The following is a 26,974-nucleotide window of genomic DNA, read 5'->3' on the forward strand; positions in this document are numbered from 1 at the left end:
GATATTTGGGTTTTTTTCTGTCGAGGGGAAACTGCAGTCCCTTGACTCTAACCAGCAAGTGCTTTAAGTTCTCTTCCCTCTCAGCAAGCAAGGTTTTACCATGGCACACTGCAGGTTGTTAGAGTATTCCTCCATCCAATGTCCAATGCTTTTTAATGCAGTTCAGTTCAGTTCAGATTATTGGCTCTGCATCCAGATTGAAGAAATAGGGTGAATAAATACAATCCTGATGCCAGCGTTATCGTTACCTGAGATAAAAATTGCCACAGAGAGAGCAGGTTTGGACACACACCTAGCTAGCAGTGCAATCTAGAAATCTCAATCTTAGGGAAGAAATATACATTAGAAAATAGAATTAAGTGATTTCTCAATTTGTAGACTGTATCTAAAGTTATGAGATCGGAAAAAAAGAAACAAAATAAAGTCAGAGAAGAGTATCAACAGGAATAAAAGAAGACAGAGGAACCAGTGATACCAGAAAACAACAAAAAGGATGTTCTCAACTAATTCAGAGAAAGAATATGTGTAAAATATAGTCAATTAATATGGTCCCTCTTTCCATAATCCCTTTGGTGATGTAAATTCTAGCCTCTGCCTATGGTTGTAAAACCATTTTGGGAGGGAGTTATCCACTACAGGATGAACTTGAGATTTTTATCTTTACTAGATGTAACTTTACTAGAGGATGTGACTCAAGTCACTCACTATTCTTCTTTCCCTTGAGAATATGGTCTGCTCAAAGACAAAAGCTGTACCTCCACATAAGAATGAATCATCTCAGAACGAGAAAAACACAGAGAAAAATTGCAGGACCATCGGAAGTGGAGCACCTTCAAGATCTCTAAAGCGGAAGAGGCTGAAACCAGAGGTACCAGAGGCTGGGGCACTGAGACCAAGGACAGAGCAAAGCAGCCAGGCTGGAACCAACAGCTGAGTAAGAAGACCCTGAGATGGACCACAGGAGTAGTGAGGAGAGGATGTGAGCAGTGGGTGTGCTTCCAGCCAACTGAGGCAGAAGTCAAAGGACCACATAGTTCAGAGGCTGAGGACCTGAGAGAACCATGACTGCAGGTTGAGAAGTGGTGCTAATAAGACCAATGACTGTATCTTTACTGTTTACTACTCCTGGTTTGTTGTATGAGGGGGTAACCGCCCCCCTCCAAAAAAGCGGGGCATTTCCCCCCAAGAGCTATGTAATTTGCACAACAACCTTATCATCTTCAAGGCACTCTCAATTATACTTAATACATTTGTCAAATTTGTGATTCCATTCTTGGAAACATGTTTAAACCCATCTGTTTGGATGGCTGATAGCACCTCCCTGGTTTTTTTTTTTCCTTCACCTCTTCCAGTAGTCAAATCATGTCCTTTCATGTCCCTCTGCATTCGTGGAAACAAAAAGAAGTCTCATGGAGCGAGGTCAGGTGAGTAAGGTGTGTTGGGCAAGAGAGGCATGCTATTTTTGCCAAAAACAAAAAACGGGTGAACTGAAATGGCTGTGTGAGCAGGTACATTGTCGTGGTGGCAAAATCAGTCCCGTCTGCCACAAATCAAGCCATTTTGCCACATACTGTTAAGCACTTTTTTCAGAACCTCTAAGCAGAAAGCTTGATTAACAGTCTGACTCGGTGGAACGAACTCCCAATGCACTATGAGTAGACATTTTCATCCATATGGGAAGATGACGGACATCCAGAATGAGGTTTGTCATCAATCGACATTTGACCATTTTTGAAATGAGAAAACCACTTGAGTACTTGCCATAGCGTTGTCCTGGTGAGCTGTGTTCAACATCACAACAGTTTCTGTGGCATTTTTCCTGAGTAGTGAACAAAATTTCACAGCCGCACATAGTTCTATAAGTTGGCCATTAACGAAAACGAGGTTCAAGCAAAACTGCTTTCATGAAAAAATTCATGGTGAGCAGGCAACCTTCCCAGGTGACTTCACTGGGTGCACTAACTCAAAGCAAGTTGTGTGTACTATGAAAGCTTTTTAAGGGGAAACCTCCTGATAATCTGTTAACTTCCCTAATAAACCCTTTTACATTTTGAGTTTTGTGTAACTACAATGAATTACGAACCTAGCATAGAAGTAGAGTGCCATGGGAGGAACAGTTGGTGTCAGACTAGGTAAAGAAGGACAGAACGTTGAGTCGTGCCTGACCTGTCTCCTGGCAATAGAAAAGTCAGAAAAAGTCAATTATGGTCCTTCACACTGTGTTACTACTGTAACACAAGAAAACCATAATTCAATGTCATGTGCTTCTTTTGGTACAAAATGATGCATTCTTGAACACGACCATAGACTTCGTAACATGAAACCACTATTACCTCAAAGAAATCAGCACTATGCAGTGGTGAGAGCAGTATTCTTACTAAAATGGGTTTAATAGTGAATAGGAAAAGACAAATTGGTAATATAGAAATGACTCTTTTGATTAGTTATACTTCAATGGGGAATAGACAAATGGGACAGTAACTGGCAGAGAAAGTGAGTTAAGGACAGATTTAGTTTCTTTTTAATTGGGAGAAGAGCTTATTTGTTGCTAATACAAATGATGCAATAAGGTGCAACAATTTTGTAATGAAAGTAAGAAATATATTGTTAGGACCAGGATGCTGGGCTACTGAAAGAAGCTTTAAATTCAAGCACAGGTCAACAACACTAGGACAGTGAAAGTTATGACTCAGCTATGTGGCTATGTGTGGGTGGTAGCAGATAAGATTCAATGACAGGACGGGGATACCACTTCATTCTAATTTTTCTTTTTTTATTAATTGGGGCTTACCATAAAACATATATGTCTTAAAATGTATAGTTCAATCATGTCCAGAATTGTACAATTGCTACCACAAACAGTTTCCAAACATTTTTTCTACCTGGGATCCTTGACATCATCATGCCCCCACCTCCACTATTACCCACTTCCTCCTGGAACCCTTGTTCTACCTGCTGTCCCCTAAAGGTTCATCAATCCTGGGTTCTAATTTTTCTCAGTAGACCAGAAACCACCAGACAGTAAAGATAAAGGTAAAAGGTATCAGGGATTTGAGGTGTTAAGTACACACTAGTTACAAAGAAGGGCATGAAGATTAAATGAACTAGGCATTATCAGTATGATTACTTAGGAAAGGTAAGAACCTACTTGAGGTTTCAAGCCCTAAATATTAGGTGAGACTTGAAACTAAAATGCCTATGTTTTCTTTCCTAGCCAGGTTCAGTCCCGTGAGTCGAGAGCAGACTGGGCAAAGATTTAACCAGAGCCGCAGTTGGCAGGCAGATATCACAGTGAGAAACAATGTGAGAGGAGCAGAGAGGTCATGGGTATTCATGAAGATTTCAAGTTCATGAAAAACTCCACTATCTTTTATTTCATTTCCCATGACCATTGTGAAGACCCCTTGTAAAAGGGAAGTAAGAAAGATTATTGGAGTCACGGTACGAGCAGGAGAAAGATGAGAAATGTCATATAAAGCTTGGGAAGCATTATGGCAAGATTACAATTTCTGGTAATGACATGGTCAGAAGTGCGACTAAAGAAATGAGTGCTGGAGGCAGAGTGGAAGATAAAATTATTAGGGAAAAAATGAAAAAGTTTAGCTTTCAGAACTTCAAAGTCTCATATACCTATGTGTCTATTTAAGCTGCCATCTTATGACAGGAATAATAGTGGAGCTTGATAATAATCCAGAAGTTAATATGAAGGGGGATGACCAAGTCAACATGCAACAGCAATAATGAGTGGTCGTAGGTGATATAAGTTGGTAACATAAGATTAAAAACTGAAATTTGGAGAGAAGAATTAAGTACAAATGGGGAAGTAAAGTAAAAACTTACTCAGGAGAGTTCAGATTGAGGCCTAATGTTGTTAAATCGCTTCCTAATGCAAGGTGCACCATTCCTGGGTCTGTCTCTGCTGCCCTGATAAATGTTAACAGGCCAATCATTCCAAATTGGTCCGTCACCATCCCTTGAGGAATGTTAGTAACCCGACCTGGAAAAGGAGAAACAGTCATTTGTATCTCTGAGGAAAAGTAAAGAAAATATATTTTAGAATGCCTTTGACACATTTTAATAGAGTCCCACCATCAGGTAACACCTGGATCCCTTTTTTCTGCTGGTTATTATTTTGAGTTGTTGAACTTTTATCTCCAGGAAATTTAGGTCCATCTGTACTAGAAGTTGTCTTGCCAGATGTATTCAAATTCTAAGACAGCAAACACATGGAGAAAAGATGACATTAAAATTTAAATATAAAAATTTCACTTTATATTTTAGTACCTTGCTATTATGTTTATTGCATTGAAATTAGTAGATTATTACCTGTTTTCAAGCTCTACATGAACTTTTTGTTGCTGTTTCCACTATTTTCTCCTAATTAAAAACAAATCCTGTATCATCCACATTTGAGTATTTAAACAAGAAATCGAGAAAATATTCTTATTTATCTTAGATCATTAGCCATGGGAAAAAATAATACAAATAATATTTAGACATATTTTAAGTCGAGATGTATCTATGTGTAAACATATACACTTGAAGTTAAACTCATCAGCACAATCACTTTCAAACAAGTTAGGATATTTGACTTTCTTAATTTGTACTTATTTTATTCTTACTCAACAATCTTATCAAATGTTTCAATAATATACAAATTCCCATCACGATTTTTTGTTCTATTCTCAGTGAAATGTGGAAGAAATAAACACATGCCTTAAATCAGATCGAGGAAGCTGAGTTGATTGAATCAACACAGGAATAAACATGTGTATAAAGATTCTTCAAGGAGAAAACTTACTCAAGAAAAACACAGCTCCTTAGAAGGCTATAATGTCAAACTTCATGGAATCCAGTTGACAGGGACTACAATACAAGTCTAAATTAACTCTGAGAAGTTCCTACAGAAATGTGTAAACCTATATATATGACATAGGAAAAAAATAGACTATCTTCTAAGTTATGAGTGTTTTCCACATTCTTCAGAAGCTAGATTACAGATTTCAAAGATAAGCAGTTTGGTAATAGTCCTTAGTAAATCCTTTAATATAGTCCAAAGAACAGTTATTAAATGAGAAATCTGAGAAGAAAAATCTTCACCCCTCACACATACAATTCTCAGTTACTTACAGATTTACTGTCATCATTACTCGATGTTGGATCTTTATAGCTGGAACCAGGTAATGCCGGAAAATCTTCATTGTGTATTGAGAAATCCTGGGATTGCTCATTTGCTGGCTTTGTTACCATTCCAACTACATAATGAAAATAACCCAAAAAACTATTAATTGGCACTTATGGTATTTTAGGTATAAATTTATACAAATTTAACTTTATTCTGCATATTATTTTATAATATATAAAAGACTTTAAAAATTCTATAAAAGTATACTTTAAAAAACTAACATTCAGGGTAACACTGAAGAACTAAACATTGACAAATAGATTAATAATTCAACATGCAGAGTAATACAAAGGAAATATGTGGTAACCTTATAATGCTAACCAGATGTAATTCATAGGAGCTTATTAATTTGATGTTGGTAATTATTAAAAATGTTGGCTTAAGAGCTTGTTTTATTTAAATATTTGGCTAAATATTATAAATAACAGGAACCACTATATACAAACACAGTAAATGTAAAGAGAAAGTCAGTATTCTACTTGAAAGTGACTTACAGAATGAGTCAATTGTAATCAATTATAAAACAACTCCACATTATTTCAGATTTTCTTGGACTCCATGTTATAGATGTACAACATGAAACAACTAGGAAGTAATTCTCCCACTATACTTGGCATTTGTCAGGCCCTTATTGGAGAACAAATCCAGTTTGGGGCTCCAATTCAAGAACGATATGGAGAAACTAGAGATGGTCCAAGGAGAGCAACGGGAATGATTAAAGGGATGAAAATATGGACCTATGAGGAAAGGTTAGATACATTAGAGTCTGAATTGAGAATCAAGTAGGTAGGCACTACACTTTCAGAGGAGATCACTTGTGTTATTCTTCCAAGACTGATTTGGAAACAGAATATGAACAATAAGAGTTTCCCTTCTTTACACATTTTTATTTTTATTTTAGAAGGCATAAAAATCCTTCTAGGTTAAATATGGAAAAATTGTATCATAGAATAATTGCTGAATGGATCCCTCTAAATTCATTGTTTAGACTATTAGCCTCTATCAGATTTTCCTCAAAGGAAATGATGAAATGCAAAGGATAAAAGGAGTAAGTTGACACCACCCTGTACAGTTTGCTCACACTTGAATTGCACTGCATAGTTCCCCCCTCTTCGTTTTATCTAGTTCCCATTGCCCAAACTTGTATTTATTAGAGGCCGTGAATATAGGTGATGAAGGACATTGATTGTGACCAAATAGCTACATAAAGTACACATAACCAAGGAGCAGTGGTTCTCGACAGGGATGGGGCTTCAAAGTGGTAATAACTGTTCACCCAGAAGACATTTGCAAATGTCTGGAGACACTTGGGGTTGGTAGTGCTACTTACTGACTTCTAAGCGGCACAACCAGGACTGTGTACCATGTATACAGTACAGTGATAGCATTAGGACTCCTATCCATCATAAAGAGTTATCTGACCCAAAAGGTCAGTAGTCTTAAGAGGGTGGAAAACTTTTGCTTAGAAAAACAATGTGGGACCAGAACCATCTGTCCATCACTGTTGTTGTTAGATGCCATCAAGTCAGCTCCAAATCATAGCAACTCCATGGACAAACGCATGAAACACCATTTGGTTAATCCTCCCAAAATCAAAACCACTGGGGACGTGTTATTGTGAAACCATATGATGAATTGCAAGGGGAAAAAACCGGACCACAGAAAATATCCACTTAAGGTTTTCTATTATGGCAGAAATGCCAAAATAAAATGAACTTTTGAATACAAGTGAGGACTTCCTTTTGGGTTTCTGTACAAACTGTTTCTCACAATTAGTTTTCAAAGTATGCAAGGAAGAAAAATCCCTTTGCATATTCTATAAACTATCAAAATTACACTAACCTTATCAAAACATATCTATGTGTGACTATTGATATACATAAACACATATACAGGGTGTGCATCTACTGGTAAGTTGGAAAATTAGAGTTACCTAATTTTATTAGGTAATATTTAAACGTTTAATTACCATAAGGAGCTCTTCCAGCCAAGGGATTTATTAATGGAGTTGGGTTACCACTTCCTTCCCTTCTGTTTCGGTCCGCTAATGCTGGAAAATCTGAAAGGTCCAATCCTGTCACATTTTCGCTTCCATCTATTCAATAAGAAAGAACACTAATTACTGATTCTACAAACATTTTATAGAGCTCACAATAATCCTGAATAACAGTGTCTTCTTCCTAAATACTGCACAGCACTGTCCTGGGTATAGAGCAAGAAAACGGAAACTCACTGACATCAGTCTTAGCAACCCTAGAGGCTCGCTGTACTCGAAGAAGAGCTGGGAACTGACTTCATGTGAAAGCATTTCATGCGCGTTTAGCAAATCCATATACAGTTAGCATCAATACAAATCTGAAATTCTAGACAATTAAGAGAACGGGACGAAGGTGGTACAGAGTAGTAATCTAAAGTTACAGCTTGTTAGCTATAGAGAACCCTGTGGGACACAAATGCTCTTTTCGTTATATCCAGGCGCAGATTATATCTGGAATGCGTTTAGTCCAATTACACACGTGTGACATGGTCTCTGGAAATGACCAGAAGGAGTATTTGAGGTATGTGTGTGTGCTTGGTATATGTTATATTTTAAGAGTTGGGGTGAATAGGTAAGAAGTATGGAGAAATGATGGGAAGCCCAGAAACTTATATTACCTATTACACAGTAAGCGCTCAATAAATATATACTAATTATTTTTCATCAAAAATTTTAAAATTGCTTTACTTTGACAAATTAAAATGCAACTTATCATATTTCATTATTTTAATCTCACTAATTGCTTCTGTTATTTCATTAGTCTTATAATCTTATATTATGAATTTTTAAAGAACTTAATTTTGTGCTTCAGTTTGTACTTTAGCTTTTATTTAATCTTTGTTACATCCATTGTTTTATAACATTTTTAAGTATTCTTCCCTTTGCAATTATTAAATATTTTTCTTCAAATTTCTTGACAAATAATCTCAGAGAATCCCTATTATCTCAGTTACTATTATGCATTGGGCCACTAACTGTTAGGTCAGCAGTTTGAAACTACTAGCAGCTCTATGATAGAACAATGAGATTTCTATTCTCATAAAAAGTGAAATAATTTATACCCATTGTTTAAAGTACTGGTGTTTACATGAATTGAATTTTGAAAATATGCAATTAAAATAGAAAATAATAATTTCTCTTCAATTACTTGATTATAAAATTATAAAATGCCTATATCTTACCTTTAATACACATCTCTATATCCTCTAGGATGGAATTTTAAATTGATATGTATTCTTTTAAAACTATAATTTAATCTAAAAACAATTAACCCCGAATTTAGTTTTCAAGAAAGATTTGCAAAATAAATTCCCTAATATATATTTAATTTAAAACAAACTTTTAAAATTCTGAAATTTCATAGTACTGTGTAACTAATCCCACATTTACAACACTTTCTGGCATACTATTGATTTACGTCCCATGGAGGGAAGGAGTAAAACACTAACTACACTTGCGTTACACCACCTCACCGTACAGAAATTCAGGTATGAGGAGAAGTACACAGAGACAACACAATTCGGATCTTCAAAAAAATCTTGCATCTTGAACACAAAACTAATCTAAGAATCCAAAGTTGTTATTTTTCCCAAATTTTAAATTCATTTTATTACTTTCATGCTGTTAAAATGTACATCGACAGCTATAATTTAAAAGCTTATAGTCACAAGTAGCATTTTCCTCACTGAATTGCTTGTGCTCTAAATATGCTCCATTGTATTGATCAATTTTTCACATTCCACTTCAAGTATATTTCTCCTCCAACAGTCTTATTCATTTGACTACTACGATCATAACATTCTTTACTCCCTCCTCAAGAGGGATAGAAGGGGTAAAACCATAGAAAATAACAAAGCTTCCTATTCTCATTTGTGTAAAATAGTTGAAAAACTGTGAGAATTATTTATATTCCAAGTCAGAACTGGTTCTTCATATAAAGTTTCAATTGTGTATATAAAATTGGATTAAAATGTTCTAACATGTTCAATGCTAAAGTTATTATTCTTAGGTACTATTTTTTATGGTAAATTAGTGGGGGACTGCATTTCAGATAACCAACTTTGCATTCAATAGTTTCAACCACTGATCAAATCCTCAAGTCATCCACTTCCCACCCCATCCCCCAATTAGTATTACTAATATGACGAGGAAAAAATGTTAGATGTTCCATATAATTTTTAAAGTTCTCCTCAAACTGGGTCTCTATAATCAACACAGCATACCAACTATACAGCCCAAACTAGTTTTTTCTCAGCTGCAGGGGCTGAGGACAGGAAAAGCTCATTTTAAAAAGATCCTGGGGCATAAACTGACATTAATGTTGATGCTCTCACATAGATGTTAAAGAAACAATCCTGATATTTTAACACAGAAATCACTATGCTGTTGCCATGCCAAGGAACAGTAAGTCCTAATAGAACCATCTCAAGAGTTCCTGTCCCTGTCAATGCTTCCATTCATTAAATCCCACCACTTAACAAAATTTTTTAAAATTCTATTTTTTTAAAAGACAAGTATGCTAAATTGCTTTATATGTTAAAAAAAGCTACAATATTTTTTTTAAAGGTACTAGCTCCAGAATCAGCTTACCTGTTCCATTAAAAATGTTACTTGATAATGAGTTATTCATTCCAAATGCCTGATTCCTGTTCATTCCAAATCCAGACATACTGGGTACATAGAAAATAATTTTAGATATATGATAAGAACACTAACTTTCAGATGAAGAAAAACAAAGGTGTACATTTTGATCTCCTCATATAAAATAACAATATGTTTAAATACCAAAGCTAATTTTATTTGCCGGAGTTAATCTTAAAAAAAAAAAATCCCGATCCTTCCATTAACAATTGAGAACTGAAATGTCTTAAACAGATTAATTAAGAAACAATGAATGTATTTGTAAACCTTGAAGAAAACAGAGATTAAAGATAGCTATTACTGGTTACAGTGAAAGAATCAACCAGTTTTGAGAAAGGCTATGCGTCTCAAATACTTCACGACTAGTGTGGATTGCTATTTCTTTTCTCTCACACCATGCCTGGCATTCCAACTACACGCTAACCTCCTCCTGGACAGAGGCAGTGTCCCAATCAATTCTGCATTCAATGCTGCTGGCTCACCAGGACACAGTAGGAACTCAAGGAAAGTTTAGTCGAAGTTAATTACATAGTGTATATTTTAAATGATGCTTTAAATAAGCATCATTCTTATCAAAATATAATTTGCCTCTAAATTACTTAAAAAGAAAGAACAAACTGCCAATAGTGCCCCCAATTCTGAATTACTACACAATTGGTATTTGGGTACAGTTAAAAATGCTCCCTTTTGTGCATGAGTGGGAGCACTTGAAGAACAAGAACAAGAACACACACACACACACACACACACACACACACAGAGAGAGAGAGAGAGAGAGAGAGAGAGAGAGAAGGCCAAACTTCTTATTAAGTAGAAGAGAGTTTTGATAAATTTTAAAATATGTTTTAAAATTAGAAGGATAGTAAAACAACAGAAGAAATTATAAGTCTAAGTAAAAATTAAAGTCCAGGGGTAATTAAGAATGTTAATAAATATGACCGCAAATTATACATGGAGACTTTCCATCTTTAATACTACGATTAAAGACAACTTAGCATGTCAGTGTTATGAGTAAGATTAAAATTGTTTGAAGGTGACAGTCTTTTGTTTGTTAGCCTAATCTGTAAAACTAAACAACCTATTTTCATACAATACATAGATGGTAAAACAACACTCTACAACTGTAGTAATAGGTTAAAAATCACCAAAGATATATAAGTATCCACAAACATTAAGTGTTTAATGAAGAAAAAAAATGCTGTTTTTTAAAACTAAAATAGTATATTAGAGACCCACATTATCATAACAATTTATAGCAATAGATTTGGAGGGAAATGTGAAAAATATGCAAAATCAAAACTTAAAAATATATTACACATGCAAACTGTAAGAATAGAGAAAGACAGGATAAAGTCCATGGAGTATAACATGTTAGGAAGCTACCGAAGAGCTGAGAGTTTTGATAACCCTCAAAATAATGTTTTTCGAATAGAAAAATAATAAAATAACAAAAGTGACAAGCCTAAGTAAAAAATAAGAAGTGAAGCTTATGGGATAGAAATGAAATAGAAAATGTGCTAAAAACCTATTTGAATTCAAACTTTACAGGTATTCTATGAGGCAGAAAATGAAATCAAATGGATGTGATGATATAAACCACATTAGGGTCTTTTAGTTGCCCCCAGAGTTTCCCCGTTTAAAAACAAAGTCAATCATATTTAAATGTTATTTTCCCCCAAGAGATACCATTTTGAAATAGTATAGACAAAAGCTTAAAAAAACCTTGGCCAATAATTCTCCAAAGCACAAAATGTAATCCCAGTTGAGCAAGTTTTTAACCAAAGCAAAACTGATACAAGGTTGAAAGATTGACCATGCTGAAATTCTATATACAGGCATACCTCAATTTAACCTAGGAAGTAACCACCAACACTAATTTTTGCCTGGTGGGAACTCAAGAACAACCCTTTTTGGAGAAACAATAATCATATTTAATATTTTCTAAAACCAAAATGATTTGCAAAAGAGTCTGTCTTCAGTATAGGGAGGTTAAACTTAAGATGCGTAACAGAAAGAGGATCTTTGAGCATAAATGTATGATGAAAGACACTTATGAGACAGAAGGCAAGACTTAAGAGGAGAGGTGGTTAATGAAAGTACAAATTTGAGGACACCAGAAAAACAATCAAACACAGTATCAATAAGCGTCTTACCTGTTCACAGTAAAAGGCTGTCGAGAAGGCTGTTGTTTTGGCATACATATTATGCTTGGCGAGCTTCTGTTGGGGCTACCTAACCCTGAACTGCTCATGCTATTTGTCCTGCTAGGAATTCCAATGCCCTGACCAACCTGGGAGTGGTTCATCATATTCCTAGGATTCATAGGCAAAATACCCCTGAAAAAGAAGTCCATTACACTACATAAGCTCTCTACAATTACTCATTAAAATTCTCTACAAAAATCAATTGGCCCAGCCTTAGAATCTTACAGAATATTCAAATTACATAGCTCATTTTAATTCTTTCATTTGATCATTTTAACTTTTTGAAATGAAAAATCAAAGAAAACAAAAACATGAAAGTTGAACTAATATAAGGTGCTATATTAAGATGAGAAAGCCACTGGTGTGACGACATAAAATACAAGTGTATTTCATATAGTTATGAAACTGACATTCCAAATGTCATTCTATCTTCTTCATAATATTACGCACAATTTACATCGGTTGCTTTACTTTACTTTCACTAGAGCAAAGGACATGTGGCAAGAGAGCATTTAAATAAAATGATCTGGATAACAATTTTAAATTGCATCTCCTGCTTTGAGGAAAAGAACTGGTTTTTAAAAAGCTTCCCAGGTGGTAATTAATCCTCTATGTCCACCCAAATTGACAACCACTGTGCTCCATACAGGAGAGACACGTTTTGTGCTACAGTTCTCAATTTGCAATGAAACAAAAGCAGCACGGGGCATCACTATACACTTCCTCAGTCAAAGGCACTGAACCAGAAACTCACATAATTTTATCACTAGAAGAGTAAAAGCTTGCTTACTCTACAAAGCCATATTTTGAGAAATATTCTGGTCCAGTCAATAAATACCTGCTTGGAGATGGAGGCGTGTGAAGTGACATTGTTGGTACCCCTGTTGTTGGCGTGACGTGGCTTGGTAACTGAGTGCCTTGTGATAAGCTGCGATTTAACTGAGGGGTATTGTTGCTCATCCCCCTCATCGGAAGGCCTAGTGCACCTAATAAAAAGATCAGGAAGAAGGACATTCACTCCCATCAGGAATAAAACTGTGCCATCCATCTTCTAGAGTTGATAATGTAAAACATTTTAAAATGGCCTAACATGTATTATGCATATCTTAAATAGATTTATTCAATTCACTTCAAATGGACTTGGATTTATAGTAAAAATATGTTCTAATCTAAAATTTAGTATTCCTGTTTTTCATATTTTTATTTTACAATAAAGTATGTCAATGATTAACAAATTAGCTTAAGTTTTAATACAAACATTTATATACAGATAGGCCATTAAAACATTTTGCAAGTTTGTGTTTTAATTTACAAAAACACAACTCTGCTTTGCTAAAGCAGTCTAATTTTTATGTGATCATTTTATAAACATTTAAGAAAAATTCTTTCCTATTATTTAAGCATAGTTCTTAACGTTAATTTTCCAAACCCAACATAAAATGTCAGAAATTACTAAAAATTCATCCTTAAATATCTGAGATAAACAATTTAAACATTAAAAAAAGTAAATATACAATGATCCTATATTTATCTAATACTCCTCAGTAATGAATATGCTTTAAAAGGTGTATTTTAATAGAATACTGAAGGTTACCATTTAGACATAAAACTATATATTACGCAAATTGTACAAACTTAACTAAAAAATGTAGTACATTATTCCCTGCCTTTCAGAATCACATAGTATCAAAATTATTATTTCTTTAATCATCTACAATAGTAAGGGTATCTAACGTGTTTATGTTTATTTTCACTTGTCAATGTAAGGAGGTTCAGCTTTCATTTCTGTTGTCAACACAGCTAATATTTACCTCATGTTCTTGACTCACACCTTTTTGTGCTGCCTTTCATTAATTAATATGCTGTGGAGCAAGCACTTATTCAACATAGCTTACTCTGAATTGGAGGTTAAATAAAAGTGCCAAAATAGTGTCAGTAAATACCTCTCTAAAAAAAACCCTTAGCACCCCTGAATCAGTTCCAACATATAGTGAGTCACCCTATAGCTATAAACCTTTATGGGCGCAAATCACCTCCACGTTCTCTCTATGGATGGGGTTGGTACTTCTGAACCACCAACTTGGCATTTAGCAGATCAGTGCTCCAACTGATAAGCAGACCCGGACTTTGAAAACTAACTGCTGTCAAATGGATTCCAACTCCTGGTGACTGTGTGTCAGAGAACTGTGCTCTGCAGGGTTTCACTAGACCACGTCCACTTTGGTAGGTTTCAACCGTCATTAACCATTAGCACAGCTAAAGAGACTGCAGAGTACCTTTACGATAACATTAGCAATAGTTTTAAATTGTGTTTTCTCTTTTTAGTTTAAGTCCAAAATATAGGAAATTCTATACATTTTGAAACACTGACCTCCAAATAAATGGTACACTATAGATACCATGAGTATCAGTGCCCTGGGGGTTTCCCAGACTGTCATTATTCACTGAAGTAGGAAGCCCTGTCGCCCTCCCATGGTGGATCTGAACAGCTTCCCTGGGAGCTATCAGCCCAATGTGTAACTACCGCACCCCATGGCTCCACAACTCAATGACAGGTAAAAGAAAACCTGAAAGGGGGAACCCGTTAGAGAGAAAACTCAAGTACTTTCCACAAATAGTAAGCCACAGCACAGTGTCAAGACTGCATCCTGTCAAAGGCGGAAAAATCAAAGCAGTTCCGTCAAACTCTGGATCTCACAGGACTCACTAAATGTAGAATTTAGCAGCTTCAGAGCTCAGCCGGTAGCTTTTCTTCTCACCTTAGTGAAGTCAATGAACTAAACCCAACAATAGCTACTGCCTTCTATGTGCACAACCTTTAACTCTACTTCCACGAAGATCAAAGTTTGATTCTGCAATTCTTCAAGTCATCTGAAGGTAACTGGAACCCTGGTGGGTAAGGCTACCAAGCACAAGGTCAGCAGTTCAAAATTCCGTGCAGGAGAAAGATGAGCCTTTTTGTTTCCATAAAAAATGATAGCTTTGGAAACTCCAGGAGTAGTTATACTCTCTCTATCCTATAGGGTCACTGTAAGCGAGACTCAATTGGATGGCAGTGGGTGAGTGCAACCCAGATTTGGTTTAACCACTGAATGCATGACTAATCAGTGAAGACTTTGTTACCAAGAAAATGTCACTAGCTACCTATCTGAATATGGAATTAAATAAGAATAAGAAACTGAAAACTGGCCTACATAAAGAGTTTTTTTTTTTCAGAAGAAATGAGTAATTACATCAAATGTCCTCTAGGTCGATGGTGCTCAACCTTCCTTCTAATGCTGCCACCCTTTCATACAGTTGCTCGTGTGGTGGTGACCCCCCCAACCATAACATTATTTTCCTTGCTATTTCCTAACTGTAATTTTGCTACTGTTATGAATCGTTCGAGACTCTCAAAGGGGTTGAAAGCCACAGGTTGAGAACTGCTGCTCTAGGCCATCCAGGCGCTTCCAGTAGAGGCCATCAAGGTGATGCTACTCACTTTACCTATTTAATAAACATATACGGAGTGCCTGCTGCATGCCAAGCACGGTGCTAGTGGCGTGCACAGGATAGGAAGGATGCTAACAGCAGGGAGCTTACATCCTACTCTCCAAATAGGCTTCCCTACCCTAAGTCATAGTTGCAACATTTCCCACAGGAATATGCTTCTCATAGTCACTGACAACCAAGAAAAGAATATAATTCTAAAACAGAAGGGCTCTTAAAGATCACATATTTTACAAATGACGAGTTTGAGCCTCTGATAAGTTAACTGACTTCTCCAAAGTGACACAAAGAACCAGATGAGAATTTAGATCTCTTAACAACAGTGTTCTTAAAGATAGTATGATAGGAGTCAATGCTACCCTACAATAGCATCCTTTAAGCACCCGAGGCATTCCTGCAAGTCCGACTCTCTTTCTTTAGGTCCCCTTTCTATGCTTATGTTCCTTTTCTTCACATCTTTTCTATATGTCAGTTCTTGTTTTCATCCTTGCCTTCATTTTCCTTCCTTTTCATTTCTCTGTTATTTGTCACATTTCATGTCCTTTACTATTAAACTTCCTTTGCATTTTCACTCTGTTTAAATTCATTAATCACTGTAAACAGACACATTAAAAAATATAGCACCCTTTTCTCAAAACTGACAAACCCTACAAAAGACTTGCTATGATTTGGGTACTTTAATCCTCCATACATTTTATTTCATGTTCATTTTATCATGAAAATTAACAACTTCAGAAGTATTTTGGAGACTGGAGATAATGTATTAGTAAAAAAATTAATGAAACAAAAGTGGGTAAGGCTAGTATTCATCTTAGGCCATTTATACTTAGTCGATTAGGGAGTGGTGTATTTGAATTATTTCATAGTGCTAAAAAAAAGAGGACAACAATACAAAGACTATCGCTTACACTTTTACTTTAACCTTCAAAATTCATGCACAGTAATTTAAACAGAGCTAATAAAACCCAAAGTGTTTTCTGAACTAGCTATGAGAAGTTCAAGAACGAGAATAGTGAATTATTATATGCTGGATTATAAACCCTTGAGTACTTATAATTCGTCAATTTAAATTTTAATTGAAAAACAATTTTTATAACAAAATGGTTTAAACCCAAGTAATAAAACGAGTTATGTGAATCACAGTGTCATAATTGGGTGGGGAGTGAGAGAAAACTTAATCTTCTACTAACATAAATCACCAGAGAGAAGTATTCTAAAAATATTGAACACTAAGGACATGCAAGCCTAAAAACAAACCACAAAAAAGGAGTTCACAGGTATTTCTGAGATAAAAATATTGAAACAGGTTATACGATGATAACAGTACTATATACACTTAAGGATAAGCCAAGTTTTTCAGCATATTTAAAAAATTTTTCTTTTTAAAATCATTTTATTGGGGGCTCCTAAAACTCTTATCACATCCACACATATATCCGTTTTCCAGCACATTTTTGATGCAGTTTTTGTGGTAGAATTAAGTCCCTCAGCGGATATTCGGGTTGGCTTATACTCAAGTGTATATGGTACTTATGCATGAGCTTGTGTATGGGTGGGTAGGTGACTGGGAGAGCAGTGGAGCTATGTTACTTTATCTCAGTTCCTCCTTGTAATAACAATCCCATCCCTTTGCCGCATACAAAGCATAGTTTTTAACCGTATATAGATTATGATTCTAAATCAATCTTTCCATTCAATTTGACAACTTGACAATACAGAAAAATACAGTATTAGGAAGACTAAACATATTCAGAACATATTTTTGTCTCTTGTTTGGCAGGGTTCTAAGAACTCAAAGAATGAATTAGATTCCCTGTTATTTCTCAGAAATGTGAAAGCATTTGATCCAAAATATGATCCCATAAATTATTTTCACTATACAAACTGATTAACAAACCACATCTTTAAATACTTATGGAAAGATGAGTTATCCTTTACATTTTTGCTAAAGATAAACATTAATAATCTTAGTTATAAGAGGAGAAAATGCATCATGGCAAATAAATATCTGAATATTTATACTAAAATGAAGACCCACAGAATCCTTATTAAAGGGGCAAAGGGAGGGCGAAAAAGAAAACAAAATGTTTTAATTGATGCAACATACCTATTTTTTTCTATTTCCAAAAGCAACTAGATCTAAGAATTTAACTGGTCTGTCGGTGGTATAGTGAAATTTCTTGTGTGTGTGAAATTTCTTAATATGGTTCTTCTACTCAAGTCTCTAGTGCCCACATGTTTGGGTGGGACTATGTAAATAGGGCAAGTGTAACATTAAGACCAGGGATCAGTTAGCTTTCATCACCACCCCCAAAAACAATGAGTAAGTAATCTTTGAAACAGTGGCAAAGAAACAAAGCCAGGGACCTTAGAAGATCTTTGTCTTACCAGATTGAGACCAGATGCATCACAGTCAGTGACACTGATATTCAGAGGCACAGTGCCAAGACTATGAAACTATGGGTTGGAGTGACTGGCGGGCTGCCTTGCTGGTCCATGGAGACAAAGGACAAAGACCATGTAGTTGAGAGACTGAGGACTGGAGGGAAACTTGACTGCTGGCTAAAGAGACAAATGACTGTAACCTTCTGCTTGACTTGGGGTACCCTATTAACTTCCCTAATAACCCCCCTCAATTGTGAGTACTGCCTTTGAGTTGCATGTGGCCAGTGCAATGGATTAGTAAACTCAGCCCAGATGCAGAGTTGCGTAGGACGAATGGGTGGTACCAGTATAGGTCAAGAAGGATGGTGCTCGCCTCAGAAGCATGTCTGAGTTTTGCCTCTTGGCAACAGGGAAGTCAGAGGAGGTCAGATCATGTCCACATTCATTGCTGTTTATTGCACTGTCCACACTAAAAGCGGAAAAGCCATAAATGAAGCTTTATATCTTCTCATCTTTAATCTGTCCTACATTTAAAAGATGAAAATTAAAGCCAGATATTAAATGACTTCTCAATGATTCAATTTTTTCATTCCTACTTCAATGTTCCCTTTCTAACCATTGCTTTCATTTCTTAAGAGTTAATTTTTATACCATCTAAAGAAATTTAAATAAATGCTTGTGTCTGAATTCCATCCCCAGAAAAGTCAGATTTCATTGGTTTAGGTGTGGGCAAATGGTACACCATGTAATTTTTAAACCCTGCAGGTGAATCTAGGGATAAAATCAGGGTTAAACCCACTATTCTGATAGAATCAAAATTCTGTCAATCAGGTTACAAGAGATTTTTCTAACAGTAACAGTTACCTATGGTTACATTCCAACATCAGTTACGTTACACACTACCTATTTGACAAAAAATTCTTACTCTATTCCCAGTTTCAATCTCTAAATTTACCCCTGTACCTTATCATTATTCCCACTTAAAATCCTTTCCCCTCTTTGCTCCACAGAAATAAGAAAGACTACATTAAGTGGTATGACGATAGTGCTTCCATCAAGGGGCTATAGCTTGGATGAACACAAAAGGAACCGCTAACTCAGAATTCAGAGCAGAGTGGATCGGAGATCAGAAAAAGAACTGTAATCCTGATTCTACTATTTACAATTTATGTAACTTTGGGTAAGATTCTGAACTCCTCTGGGTGCATTTCTTCATTTATGTATTAAAAGTTTGTTGACAAGTTCATTCTGTCTCGTAGCAACCCTGTAAGGCAAGGTGGCACTGCCCCGGTGGGTTTCTGAAACCAGTTCTTTCTGGGAGTAAAGAGCTTCATCTTTCTCTCAAGGAGTGGCTGCTGTTTTCAAATTGCTGCCAGTGTGAATAGCAGCCCAACATGTAACAGTTGTGACTCTTATGAAGAGTAAGTTAATTCAAATACTTAAAATGGTATTTGGCACATATGCTAAATATTCAAATATTAGCTTTCTGTTTTTGTGAAGCACGCCTATCCAAAGACAACCAACAGTACTCCTAAAGGTGAGGGGAAAATGAAGTAGTCTGATTGACAGCTTTCATCAAAAGAAAGAACTGGTTAATGCGGAAAAGCTTCATGCTAAGTTAATGAACCCTGAAGTGTCTTTGAAGACTGAACATGGCAAATATCGTGAGCAGTTTCTCTCAGAGGCAATAAGACTGCACTTCAAAGCTGAGAGCAATACAACAGCCTAGTAACCTTCTTACTTGACAAACTACACTCCTCTTGAATTTACCGAAAGCCAGGCTCGAAGTTGAACTCATCTGTGAATCCTTGCCTTATCATGCTCTGTGATTACATCAAATTATGAAACATCCAGAAAACACTGTGCTGATTTTCTTCTGTAGTATTTTCTGACTTCTTCTAGTTCCCTACTACTACACCATACAAGTGGGTTTCAAAAATTTCGTTGGAAGATAGAATCAAAAGACAATGAAATTTTTTCCATGAGCCTTATGAAGCTCCCTCGCATTTATGGTCCATGTCTTGTTTAACATGGATTTAAACATTTACTGAGTCCTTGCCATTTACTGGGTACAGAGATGATGAAGACAGTGAAGACATATGTAGACAATAAATGCAGTAATGCCAAAGCAAGTCCACTCTACCTGAAAAACCCATAGCCAGGGAGTTGCTTATAACTCAGTAGGCAACTTTGGGACCCCAGATGGCTTGAACTCATAAAGTCTGCCTAAAATATTATACAAAATCTCAAAGAACTAAGCAGAAAATAGTCAAGTAATTTAAATACAATGTCACGCCACTGTCTTCAACAGTTATCATCTGAAGCCCTGGCAGTGTAGTGGATTATGTGTTGTGATGCTAACCATGGGGCCAGTAGTTTGAATCCACCAACAGCTCCCTGGGAGAAAGATGAGGCTGCCTGTTCGTGTAAAGGTTTACAAGTTGCAGAAACCCAAAGGAGCAGATGTACTCTGTCCTCTAGGCTCGCAATGAGGCAGAATAAACTCGAAGCGAGGGGATAGCTGCCATTTGATGAGAAGTTCTCCGATGAACACCTGGATGATGTCATTTGTGTATTTAAATACAGACATACTTGAGATCAGACAGGCCTCTAGTCCAACATTTTCTAGACACCTTCATACACGACACAATCACTGCTGCCCAAATCTAAAAGAGCCTGAGTTCAGTATTCATTACTGGCCTTATTTAGTCTTAGTGGAGCCTCGATTTTGAAAGGGATACCTTTCCTTTCACACCACATCCACTTCCAAATTCTAAACTCCCATCGAAATTTGCCAACCTCAATCTGAATAAATTCATGGAGATTGTACTCAATACACCTGGGAGGAAAAAGGAGCACTGTGGCTTCAACCCCAGTGCCAAAATACCACGCCATGATGGGCCTATTACAGGAATGACTTTTAACCTACGTTCTCCGGTGCTCCCTTCATTCTCTAGCCTTTACAGCCAGTCCCTCAGGCTTTATCGTTCTGCAGTTCTATTTTATAAAATTATCCTAGTTTCTCCAATGTAACTGCTCATTATAATTTTCTATATAATTTCTGCTGTGATAGACTGTGGACTTTAAAAAAGATAAAAGAAAGTTCTTTGCAGTTGCTCTAAAGAAATAAACTGTGGTTTTAAATAACTAGAACAGAAAGGTGGGAAGAACTATGCTTGAACACAGAATAAATGGGACAAACTTCCAGCTGATAATATTCTCTCAACTAACATGAATGTTAAGGATAAGTAACAATTCTTAAAAAAAATTCAGAAACACTGGATTTTTTTCTGCTTTAGCAAAAAAAATTGCAATTATTATGTTTTATTTATTAAGTTGGTATTAACAAATTGTTCTCTAGGCAAAAGGGAAAGGGAGAGGGAAGGAGGGGGAGGAAAAACAGATGAGATCTATGTTTGTCTACAAAATCAGTTTCTTCCCCTATACTAAACTTCAAAATTAAAATTCTGCTTTTAATATATTAGGGAAAAGGTCCAAATCAAATAGTTAATTTTTATTTGAAGCAGATAAAAACTGTCACTATTAGATTGTTTCCTCAAGTTATTCGATTATTCTTTAATCTTCGATGGGATTTTCTTACACTTTCACCCTTCCCCCATATAAATGACATTAACAAAGATAAAAATCTTATTAACATGCAACAATTCAAAGCTTAATTTACAAATAAAGTTTACAAAACAATTAAATAATAACAATGGCTAAAATTTATTGAGAGCTTACTATGTACCTAGCACTGGGCTAAGAAATCTAAAATTATGATAATATTTAAATAGAATCTTGTGTAATAGGGGGAAAGCATTTACTGTGATTTATAAAACCTAGATTCTATGTCCAGACTGAGTTAAAGCTGAATAAGAAATAAGAAGGGGCTACAGAAGGTTTGTGGGGAAAAAATAACATTTTTCACTACCACTAGCTTTTTGAATCCCCTTCTATGTGCTAAAACAATGCAATCATTTCACCAAAAGTTGCTAAATAACACTCTTACAATAATAAGTTGTAAAAACACACAATCGACCCAATCAAAATCCTCAATTTTCTCTCTCAGAAAACAGAGCACGTCTATTAGAAGATACATCTGAAAAAATCTGCAAAGGAATATAAAAATACAAAAAAAATTCCAAACAAACGCCCAAACCCATATAAACAGATCTCAAGCTTTCTTACATGTAATAACAACAAATTTGGAATCGTTAATGTCTGAAATAAAGACATTTTTCTAGATAATGAAATATGGGAATGACCCAACTTTATCTTCAAACTCCAGAATAAACCCAGATGGGAAGCATTGGGTGATGTTAAGTAATTGTGTGTTCTTCTTTATAAATTAAATATTCCAAAATAAATGCAAAAGTTCTTACTTTGTTGCCCGTATAAACTTGCCCCAAACTGAGACAGCTGACCTGATGTAGACGGTGATGCCAGCATCTAAAAACAAATTAATTATATTAGAGCATAAAGAAAGTACACAGAGCATTTATTCATGTTACCATCTGAACATGTTACTATTTAATGAGATTGAAATCTACATTTTTCGCTATGAACAACATAAAGCATTACACATTAAATTTCATCTCTTAAATTTTAATTACATAAGAATTTAAAAAGCCATACTATTGAAAACTGTAGAAGCACAATTACATCACTTCAAAATAAAACAGAAACAACCCACTAGGCTGACAAAACAAAGACTCTATCTCAAAAAGTCAGCAGCTACAAATTTTTATGTGAAAATAATTTGTAAATAATATTAAGCTAAATTCTGTACTGAAGGTGACAAGTTCTTAAGTAGAAAATTTTGTACTTTTTAAAATTATATATCCTGATGTGAGAGAAGACTTCAAAAAGTTCATAAAACAGTAGAATTAAAATGAGTGAAAATTTCCTGAAACTCTTGAAGTCTGTTTATATACACCAGTAATTGATGTTTCAAATATCAAATGGATAAAAAAAGCACAGCCAACAAACACACAACTATATAGCAAATGGAAAAATGATACAGAAAAAGACCAGTCAAAAATACTTGAAAAAATATATAAACGTAGCATATAAAGTATATTATTAGTAACTAATGTGTATTTGAACCTCTTGCAATGTCTTTTTTCTAGCAAAATATAAATTCTTTGAAGGTGTGGTACAGTCATGGAACATGTTACATTCAATTTTCTATTTCATCATTAAAAATTAGCACTGAGTGTGGCAGTACTATATATACAAATTCAATGCATAAGTTGATTAAATAAAAATGTGTGTTCCCTGTCTGTATTAGAAAGCCATAAAAAATCCTTAAATAAGGCAGTGTGTGTCATTAAGAGGCTCACAATGTGGTGAGGGAGAGAGAAGAAATTATATAGTGGATGAAAACCAAAGCCACAGTATGCCCCAAAGGAAGTGTAAAGCACTCGGGAAGAGTTCCGAAAAGGAGACAGTACAGGAACACTTCACAGCATGAGGACAAATGAAGCCTTTTCCAGCTGAGACTACGCAGTGAGCATATGTAAAATAAAAGTGGCATGATTAGAAAATAAAATGCACAACCATGGTAACTGAACAGATACTTGGGCAAAGGTGAAAGGGCTCACTTCTAAACAAATTAAACTCACTGCCATTGAGTAAACTCTGACTCACAGGGCCCCTTTTAGGCAGGGTAGCTAGCACTGCCCCAGTGGATTTCTGAGATGGTGACTCTATATGAACAGAAAGCCTCGGGTTTTTTCACATCAGGGGATAAAGAGTATGTTAGATCTAGCAAGACTGTACAGTCTTCTTGAATGGTACAGAGAGATGACTACCAACAATGACAAAGAACAAGAAACAAATATCAAGCAAGGATGTGATAAAAACTCAGCTTTGGCAACAAATGTGCTTGACACGATGGATATATGTATGGATTCTGATAAGAGTTGTGCGAGCCCCCAATAAAATGGTTTAAAAAAAACAACTCAGCTTTGAGAAAATGATTCCAATTGCAGAAATGGTTGGGAAAAGGAAACAGTGAGATACTGAATAATCGAAAGGGGACTAGAGAGCCATTTAGTGACAGAAACAACCGTATTTGGTATTTAGTTAACTGCCTAGGGGGTTGCGCGGGTGTGGGAAACCACCAGATATGGAACTATCAAAGATCACTCTGTTCACTGAAGGAGAATCATGTAGCCACTGACTATTTTAGGAACAGCAAGGAGAAACATTAAAGCAATGAAAGTTTCACAACAGATATCTACACTATCTTTGTATCAAAATTCAAAGTTATTTCCATTTTCTGAAGCTGGCTAAAATTTTAATAATACAGCAATTCTTAACTAGTGATGCTCATTACTCTTCGAGGGCATGTACTATAAAAGAAGTTTAAGTATTTACTGTATATCATAATAACATTTCATATTTTTTAAAAAATCAAGCCTTATAAATATTCCTTTTACAATCCAGAGGGTATATAATCTAGACAATTATACTAACATCCAAACTACATACGGTTTATCAGCTACACCCCAAAAGACCAAATGAATAAGCTTTTTATGCCCAATATATAAATGTAAATATTTCACAAAAACATTAAAGGTTCAATTCCAAATTAAAGAACACGATCTAAGGAGATTATAAATGAAGCTTTAGTAGGTGACAAAAGGTGAAAATTATCTTGAAAGTTGAAAAAAAAATCACAATTTCTGGATCATTATAAACTTTAAGAGTATGAATGTTTCCAAAGGTTTCAAATATAAAACTAATATGATTACATGGATTTGAATAAATCATGTGTTTTAAAATGAATCATTTAAAATTTTACTTTCTCCAGAAATGTATAACGACTGATTTCAAAGAAACGATATATATTTTATATTTTCTACAACTATTATACACATTTAACTCTAAAAATGGACATTTTAGTCTCCTTTCCCACAAAGGTGGCATACCTACAAACATGGTACAGCCCTCTCATTACAGGAGGAAATGCCGAGGGGAGAGCACAATGCAAAGTGGAACGATATGTGAGTATCATTTTTTATATATGCCATTACATAAAAAAGGTTAGAAAAATGCCGTTTTAGTAACATATAAAAGTAATCCCATGTTAAGATTTATAACCTTTATATCTGTGTGAAAATAAACACCGAACAATCAGTTGTACAGACAGACGCTATGGATGCCTTAAAATGCCAAACATGCAAACATGTAATTTCTTATAAAACCTAACCCTAACAACAAGTTGTGAAGACATAGTTCATGAAGTAGACGACAGACTTTACACACAGTAAGGGAATGTGACCTGGACAAAATTGCTATTTACAGGTCATATGTATGTATATATGAATTAACACATAACCCTAGCAAAGTAATGACTGCAGTTAAGACAAGAGAATGCAAATAAAGGTTAGTTTCTTAGAAAAATACAGAACTTGAGGTCCAAAAACATACCACCCGTAAGAACGGCAGTATACGAGAAAGAACCCAGTTTGGGAGTTAGAAAAATTTGGACTGAATCTTGGTTCTGCAGCTTATCCTAAAAGGATTGCAGAGCATCCGTTTCTTTCCTGCGAAACGGAGACAGCACTACCACCTTCAGAAAGTTCAAGTGAAGACAAAGCAAGGTAAGGTATGCTACATACCTCCGTGGCGCTTCACATGTGATACCAGCTGCTAATTCAGGATTTTCATTAAATTTTAAAGGACAGTTTTTAACTCTTGATGCACATTTGATTATCCTGAAGTTAAATGCCACACCAGTCTCAAGAGGAAATTACTAAATAATACTCTAAATATACATAACTTTTCGTCCAAGAAATTAATGTGTATCTTCTCAAATCTCAATAATAAGACATGACAAGAAATGGTTAAAAAAGAAAAAAAGGATGAAATGTCACAAAAGTAGTAAATACTGAGACAAACAACTAGGTTACTGTGTTTATAGTCCAACAATTAGGGTACTGTGTTCACAATCCAACAAATACTTTTCCTCACTATCCAAAAATGCTATTATAATACACAATGCAGTCAAACAAAAATAACTAAACCAAGACCAAACCTGCCATCAAGTCAATTCTGAGTCAGGAAATAACTAAAGGTATCAGTAATAGGTTTCTATTTCCCTAACCCACCAAAAGCAGCATCCACGTATACCTATGCTTCACATACAGAATGCTAAGAAAATCAGAAAGTGAGAAATAATTGTAAAATTTATTCCCATTGCTACTAGTACAATTGTAAAATCAATAACCCCCTCCCCGATGAGTCTCAAGATTTTGGCTTAAAAATATATAGTTGAAGAACTTAGTAGAAAGCAAATTGGCTGCTGGCAACTCTCCTTAACTACCAAAATGTAAAGTCTTCTATCTCCGTCACGCTTCCTAGCAGTGATCACCTCTCACAATCACTCCCTCCAATGCATGTATTTTCTAAATACAAAATCTATTTTAAGAAAACACTCAAAGCAGTTGGTCAAGAAATTATTTCCTACATAAGAATGAATGCCTCCAAAACGTTTACAAAATTTTGTTAAACAAAGTCTGATTGTCAGTGCTATTAAAAATAGAAAGGGCGAACAAATCACAATGATCTACATATAACCCCCACCCAGGAGGATGGACAACAGAAAAGGGGTGAAGGGATATGTCGGACACTTTAAGACATGACAAAATAATTTATAAATTAGGAAGGGTTCATGAAGGAGTGGGGAGCAGGCAGGGAGGGGGGAAATGAGGAGCTAATACCAAGGGCTTAAGTGGAGAGCAAGTATTTTGAAAATGATGAGGGCAATGAAAGTACAAATGTGCTTTAAACAATTGACTTATGTATGATAAGAGTTGTATGAACGTCAATAAAATGGTTTTTTTAATTGTAAATTATCAATGGTTCATGAAGGAGGGAGGGTGGCGGGGGTGGGGGAAATGAGCTGATACCAGGGGCTCAAGTACAAAGAAAAGGTTTTGAAAATGATGATGGAAACATATGTACAACTGTGCTTGACACAATGGATGGATGTATGGATGTGATAAGAGCCTTAAGAGCCCACAA

The 26,974-nt window shown here is 35.5% G+C and overlaps 1 protein-coding gene across 10 annotated transcripts in view; it reads right to left on the minus strand.

The window, feature by feature from the left end:
• CNOT2 (CCR4-NOT transcription complex subunit 2) overlaps positions 1-26,974 on the minus strand; it is a 138,723-nt gene that overhangs the window by 17,462 nt on the left and 94,287 nt on the right. For all 10 annotated transcript variants that reach the window (XM_075551282.1, XM_075551283.1, XM_075551276.1 and 7 more), the window contains 8 exons: positions 22,324-22,390; positions 12,906-13,053; positions 12,017-12,199; positions 9,813-9,892; positions 7,155-7,280; positions 5,131-5,255; positions 4,090-4,210; positions 3,841-3,997 (listed from right to left, as the gene is read on the minus strand). In XM_075551282.1, the coding sequence (XP_075407397.1) occupies positions 3,841-3,997; positions 4,090-4,210; positions 5,131-5,255; positions 7,155-7,280; positions 9,813-9,892; positions 12,017-12,199; positions 12,906-13,053; positions 22,324-22,390 (1,007 nt within the window). The remainder of the gene's footprint in view (positions 1-3,840; positions 3,998-4,089; positions 4,211-5,130; positions 5,256-7,154; positions 7,281-9,812; positions 9,893-12,016; positions 12,200-12,905; positions 13,054-22,323; positions 22,391-26,974) is intronic.

This window comes from Tenrec ecaudatus, chromosome 6 (genome assembly GCF_050624435.1).
Source record: "Tenrec ecaudatus isolate mTenEca1 chromosome 6, mTenEca1.hap1, whole genome shotgun sequence".
Taxonomy (NCBI): Eukaryota; Metazoa; Chordata; class Mammalia; order Afrosoricida; family Tenrecidae; genus Tenrec; species Tenrec ecaudatus.